A 6,788-nucleotide genomic window follows, 5' to 3' on the forward strand; every position below is an offset into this window, starting at 1 on the left:
ACATGTGAAGAGAACTAATGATAAAATAAGATACGAAAGAGCGCACATGATCAGAAACGATAAAAAAAGAAAGCCTTTGCTGTAGGAGAATTTTCGTACGCTATTTCCTTCCTTTGCTCTGGGAAACGTTGAGAGAAAAACCAGACGATCGTTGGCACAATTTTCTACCAACCTTCAGGATGTTTCTGATTCCCTTAATCCTGTGTCCCTTGAGGAACTTTTAGGAAAGGGCTCCACCTTGGGTGGAAAAATGCTGTTATTGTGTGCGGCACAGAGGGTAAGGAAACGATTCGGAGTCTTATTCCCTGGTACAGGTGTGACTCCACTAGATCCTGCCTAGACATGGCTGAAACGCGTAGATCGTATGAAGGCTGGCAGAATGGAAAAGGGAAGTGGACGTAATGATGGAGGCGGAAAGGTGGGCGCAAGAGACCAACAGGAGAAATTTGGGCAGGTTGGAGGCGATATGCCCCGGAGATAGAGCGAGCTTCAAGCACATTAGAAAGTAGATAAAGAACTCGCAAATTGCCTTTTGTTTAAGAGACGCCTGAAATGAAGGAGATAAACAAGAGACGAAATACGACGTTTTTAGAAGTACCGTATATACTCGAGTATAAGCCAAGTTTTTTTAGCACATTTTTTGGTGCTGAAAATGCAGCCCTCGGCTTATACTCGAGTCACCTTTTTGCGCCTGATCTCCCGGAATTTGGGGACCCGGTACTGGCCGGTCGTAGGGCCCCTGAGCCCCAAACTTGGGACACCTGTAGCCCCACTCTTCCTCTACAAGTGTGCAAAGATTGTTGTCCAGGGGACCAATGGCCGGGGAGCACACCGATTTTTCAATGCCGGGCACCCCTTCCATAGACTCCCATGTAAACGGTCATTTCTCTGGTGACTTGGGGACCCCGCTAACCGGCCGGTCAAAAGGTCCCTTGGACCCGGAACTTGGCACACATGTTGCCCCATTTCTCCTTTACAAGTGTGCAAGGTTTGTTTTCCCTCGAGGACCTATCGGCCGGGGTAGCACCTCGATTTTTGAAAACTGGGCACCTCGTCCATAGACTCCCATGTTAAACAGTAATTTTCTCTGGTGACCTGCTACCCGGCCGTCCGTAGGTCCCTTGGACCCGAAACTTGGCACACATGTAGCCCCATTTGGTTGATTTGTTGTCTGGGGGACCTACGGCTGGGGAGGCAACGATTTTTCAATGCTGGCACCCCCTTCCAATAGACCTCCCAAGTTAAACGTCAGTCTAGTCATGGGCACAGTGATGGCATGGGCACAGTGAGGCAATGGACACAGTGAGGCATGCAGATGGACACCCTAGACTCGAGGCAATACATTTTCCCATTTTTTGTGGTAAAATTAGGTGCCTCGGCTTATATTCGGGTCGGTTTATACTCGAGTATATACGGTATGTATTTGTTTAAGTTGTTATAGGTTGTTTATATACGGGAGGACTTCCCTACCAGACCCCCCCCCCCCCCCTCCCCCTTTAAAGGATTTTTTTTCTTCTCCTCTGCCGCCGGTTTTCGAGGAGAAGGACACCATAAAAATTCACTACATCAGAGACACATAAAGATCAAGTAATATTTATTAGGTAGAATATTAGACACATAGTAATGGAGAAGTTAGGCACGTAAGTTTACAGAATAGGAATTGGTGGGGGGGTGCGGGAAATGCCCCCCGTTTCCCCCCCCTTTTTTTTATATATTTTCCTTATTTTTTCCCTCACACTATAGGTAACTATTGAAGAAATCAACCACACACAACATGCACTAGCACTTAAAGCGGAGCTCCACCCTAAAGTGGAACTTCCGCTCATCGAATTCCTCCCCCCCTCTGGTGGTCACAATTGCCACCTTTCGGGGCGGGAGGGGAGAGGATATCCTTTCCCACTACCAGGAGTCCGGCCACAGGGCGTGACGTCACTGCGGGGCTCCCTTCCTCCTCCTCCCCTGGCCGCTGGGCTAAAAGGCTACACTGCCGGCTTCCCTTACCCGCAATGGGGCGGCGGCAGTGTCGCCTTTCGGCATCACGCCGGGAACCCTACTGCCGACATCGAGGACAGCAGGACAGGTAAGTGTCCATTTATTAAAAGCCAGCAGCTGCAGTTTGTGGAGCTGCTGGCTTTTAATTTTTTTTTTTTCCCCAGGGACCCCCCTTTTAATGTATCATGAAGAGACTTGTCTCCCCCCCCTCCTCTTCCTCCTCCCCTTTCACACCCCCTATTTTTTTCATTCTTTCATCCCCTTTCCTTTGCTATAAGGGGGAATTGGGGAAAACATCAAGGGGGGGGGGGGGCCACCTCCCAGTATCTGTGTTTTTGTATGTCATATATGTGCTTTTTTTTGGGTTGTATTATATATTGTATGGTATGTCTAAAGAAAAAATCTATCGAGTTTAAGATTATAGAAAAAAAGATAGTATGAAGGCAATTTTAGGTTACTTTTTTTTTGAGAAGCCCATGGCGTGTGAAACGCCCAAAAACTCCACCCTGGTGCCAAAAAAAGTGCAACACATAGAGAGAGACACAAAACGTGCAATGGGTGCTACGTCTGTCTCCACAAGGAAGGACCTTCCTCTGATCCCCTGGGGGGGTGTTAGGCTCCAGACGGGGGACGGAGGGTACTTCACATGGTCCATCTGGCCGAAACCAGACGGACCCCTTTCTCTGGAAGGTCTGCCGAAACAGACCCACCCAAGTACTAGATGGGGCTCCGCCCCGAAGGGAGACCCCATGAGGGATGTCCAACCCCTCCCAAGACGTCCATCCCCCGATGGATGAGGGAGAACTAAGCCAGAAGGCCACGTCCACCCCTCCCAAGACGTCCATCCCCCGAAGGATGAGGGTAGGGAGAACTAAGCCAGAAGGCCATGTCCACCCACTCCCAGACGTTCATCCCCCGAAGGATGAGGGAGGGAGAACTAAGCCAGAAGGCCATGTCCACCCACTCCCAAGACGTTCATCCCCCGGAGGATGAGGGAGGGAGAACTAAGCCAGAAGGCCATGTCCACCCACTCCCAAGACGTCCATCCCCCGAAGGATGAGGGAGGGAGAACTAAGCCAGAAGGCCATGTCCAACCCCTCCCAAGACGTTCATCCCCCGAAGGATGAGGGAGGGAGAACTAAGCCAGAAGGCCATGTCCAGCCACTCCCAAGACGTCCATCCCCCGAAGGATGAGGGAGGGAGAACTAAAGCCATAAGGCCACATCCACCCACTCCCAAGACGTCCATCCCCCGAAGGATGAGGGAGGGAGAACTAAGCCAGAAGGCCATGTCCACCCACTTCCCAAGACGTTCATCCCCCGAAGGATGAGGGAGGGAGAACTAAGCCAGAAGGCCATGTCCACCCACTCCCAAGACGTTCAGGGCCAGAGGACCTCCACCCTACTCGTCACACTGTGACAAAACGTGTAACAACCAACAAAAAAAGACATAAAAGAGACATGCAGGCTTAAATAAGGCATTTTTAGGCTACTGGGTTGTGAAATTGTCTGTCTGATCAAATGTCTCCGTTTTTTGTCTCTGATTACAGCAGAGCTCCACCACAGTTCCTCCACCTCGCTGTGTGACACCCGAAAGCAACAAGAAGCAGAAGATCCTGGAACTGGCCAACCGGATCATCGAGCTGCTGACAGGAGAGGTGAGGAGGATTCTGGGACATTATCCAGTAACAGACAAGGGGTGTGTCTGGATGGTGACTGTATCATTGTGTGTGTCAGGTTCCTATAAGGTGTCAGGATGTCACTGTCTATTTCTCCATGGAGGAGTGGGAGTATTTAGAAGGACACAAGGATCTCTACAAGGACGTCATGATGGAGGATCCCCACACCCTCCCGGATCCGGGTAAGAGATTACACTCGTTATTGTGTTGCTGTTATTATGATACGGTATGGATTATGATGTCCCTTCTCTGTATCCTCATATCATGCAGGTGGACCTCCAACCAAATATGTGTCACCTGAAGAGTTCCATAGCCGCCCCTCCATATACAGCAGGAGCTCTGGAATTACCAGTCATGGGGAAGAGATGAACGTTCTCGAAGCGGAGGAGGTGCAGAGAACATTGGTGAAGAACATGGCGGAGGATTCTCCACACACCGCACAATATTCCTTCACTGAAGAACTGCATTCCCGTTGTGAAAGTCTTCTCGGCATGGACATTTATCCACCAGCTACATCGGAACTTAGTAAAAGAGGAACCCTACTCACCTGACCATGGCAGTCCTACCACCGCCGGTCTTTTCACAACAGTCCCTACTCCTTCTTTCACATGTGATTATGTTAAGGGGCCACCCCACTTAAGTGACGAGGAAGAACTTCCCAGCACTGATGTCACCATCCCGCTCGATCCCGACGAGTACACGACTACCATTGTGAAGGAGGAACCCTACTCGGGGGAAGAGGACCTTGACTCTGACGTGTATACACCCATCAATCACAGACTTTATACATCTGGTGACATTAAAGAGGAAGCTGGATTATTTGAGGAAGCAAATCTTGGTGACTTTTACAGCGCAGCAGGTAACAGACAATCCGATTATATGTCTCAGAACTTTAGGGAGCAGTCTGGCTCTGCGTTTAGTGATGGAAACTTATCAGATAATATCTACATGCCGGCTCTGAGTACTTGTGAAGGAGGTTCTGCCAGTCAGCTGGCCTCCTGGGACACGGAGCCGCCACAGATGGATGGAATCTCATTATCCTATCATAACTCTACAAGTGCCCCCGGGGCTCAGGCCTTGGGGGAGAAGTCCTTTGTATGTTTAGAATGTGGGAAGTGTTTTTCATGCGGCCCCCATCTAATCCGCCACAAGCGGACCCACACTGGTGAGCGACCCTTCAAGTGTACAGAATGCGGCAAATTCTTTTCCAGCAGCTCCAACCTTCTCATGCACCAGAGGACTCACACAGGAGAAAAACCCTTCGCCTGCCACCAGTGTGGGAAACGTTTTGCCCGAAACCCCCACCTGGTTCGCCACCTCCGAATTCACACCGGAGAGAAACCATTCGAGTGCGCCGAGTGTGGCAGGAGGTTTAACCAGGACTCCAACCTTCTCAAACATCAACGCACACACTCGGGAGAGCGGCCATTCATGTGCTTGGACTGCGGCAAGTTCTTCACCAGCAACCCCCATCTACTCCGACATCGACGTGTCCACACTGGGGAGAAACCGTTCTCCTGTCCAGAGTGTGGGAAATGTTTCTCCAACAGCTCCAATCTCATCACACACCGCAGAACTCACCTTTCCCTCCGACTGCTAGAAGAGCTTCCTAACCAAAGGAAAGCCCAACTACAGCGGACAAGACCGGACCAGCCCCTCTAGAATCATTGCCCAACCACCAGACTGGCCCCTCTAGAATCATTGCCCAACCACCAGACTGGCCCCACTAGAAGCATTGCCCAACCACCAGATTGGCCCCTCTAGAAGCATTGCCCAACCACCAGACTGGCCCCACTAGAAGCATTGCCCAACCACCAGATTGGCCCCTCTAGAAGCATTGCCCAACCACCAGACTGGCCCCACTAGAATCATTGTCCAACCACCAGACCAGGACCCGACCAGCCCCTCTAGATTCATTGCCCAACCATCAGACCAGTCATACAGCAGACAGGACCGGACCAGCCCCTCTAGAATCATTGCCCAACCATCAGACCGGCCCCTCTAGAATCATTGCCCAACCACCAGATTGGCCCCTCTAGAATCATTGCCCAACCATTAGAATGGCCCCTCTAGAAGCATTGCCCAACCACCAGACCAATCATACAGTGGACAGAACCCGACCAGCCCCTCTAGAATCATTGCCCAAGCAGCAGACAGAACACGACCAGCCCCTCTAGAATCATTGCCCAACCACCAGACCAATCATACAGCAGACAGGACCCAAACAGCCCCTCTAGAATCATTGCCCAACCATCAGACCGGCCCCTCTAGAATTATTGCCCAACCATCAGACCGGCCCCTCTAGAATCATTGCCCAACCACCAGATTGGCCCCTCTAGAATCATTGCCCAACCACCAGATTGGCCCCTCTAGAATCATTGCCCAACCACCAGATTGGCCCCTCTAGAATCATTGCCCAACCACCAGATTGGCCCCTCTAGAATCATTGCCCAACCATTAGAAAGGCCCCTCTAGAATCATTGCCCAACCACCAGATTGGCCCCTCTAGAATCATTGCCCAACCACCAGACCGGCCCCTCTAGAATCATTACCCAACCCCCCAGACCAGTCACACAGTCCACCCAGATAGGCCTTTCACTGACTCCAGCAGTCTTGGTCTACAGGAGGTCAATTTTCTAGATCAGAATGGTGCTGTTCTGTAATAATTATATGTGTAAATGTTATTAGCTGTAAGAACTTTCCCAAGTTCCATTATTGATTCTGAAATGACTACCTCATGGGGTATTGGATGCTTATCCACCCTTACTGTAAAGAACCCTTCCTAAACTCATTGTAAACTCCAGTGGAGATAAAGTAGCATTGGACCAATGAAGTGTGAGATTGTATTCATCTGTATAGAAGAGACCATCCTGCAATGGAGGTGAAATGTAGAGATCCGGTCACCAGACAACGTAGAGATCCGGTCACAGTACAACGTATAGAGATCCCGTCACCAGACAACGTATATTGATCCGGTCACCGTACAACGTATAGAGATCCGGTCACTGTACAACGTATAGAGATCCCGTCACCGTACAACGTATAGAGATCCCGTCACCGTATAGAGATCCCGTCACCGTACAACGTAGAGATCCGGTCACCGTACAACATATAGAGA

The 6,788-nt window shown here is 50.5% G+C and overlaps 1 protein-coding gene across 1 annotated transcript; it reads left to right on the plus strand.

Moving 5' to 3' along the window:
• Positions 1 to 3,492: 3,492 nt before the first annotated feature.
• Positions 3,493 to 5,756, plus strand: LOC120922808 (gastrula zinc finger protein XlCGF17.1-like). Its single transcript, XM_040334810.1, has 3 exons — positions 3,493 to 3,649; positions 3,729 to 3,852; positions 3,941 to 5,756. The coding sequence occupies exon 3, from the start codon at positions 4,550 to 4,552 to the stop codon at positions 5,330 to 5,332; it is 783 nt and encodes a 260-aa protein (XP_040190744.1). The 5' UTR covers positions 3,493 to 3,649; positions 3,729 to 3,852; positions 3,941 to 4,549; the 3' UTR covers positions 5,333 to 5,756.
• Positions 5,757 to 6,788: the final 1,032 nt, after the last annotated feature.

The sequence above is a fragment of the Rana temporaria genome, unplaced genomic scaffold, assembly GCF_905171775.1.
Source record: "Rana temporaria unplaced genomic scaffold, aRanTem1.1, whole genome shotgun sequence".
In the NCBI taxonomy this organism is placed as follows: Eukaryota; Metazoa; Chordata; class Amphibia; order Anura; family Ranidae; genus Rana; species Rana temporaria.

Bases quoted from the DNA above. Each gene is read 5' to 3' on its own strand.
- LOC120922808 (XM_040334810.1), top strand. From the start codon at position 4,550: ATGTCTCAGAACTTTAGGGAGCAGTCTGGCTCTGCGTTTAGTGATGGA.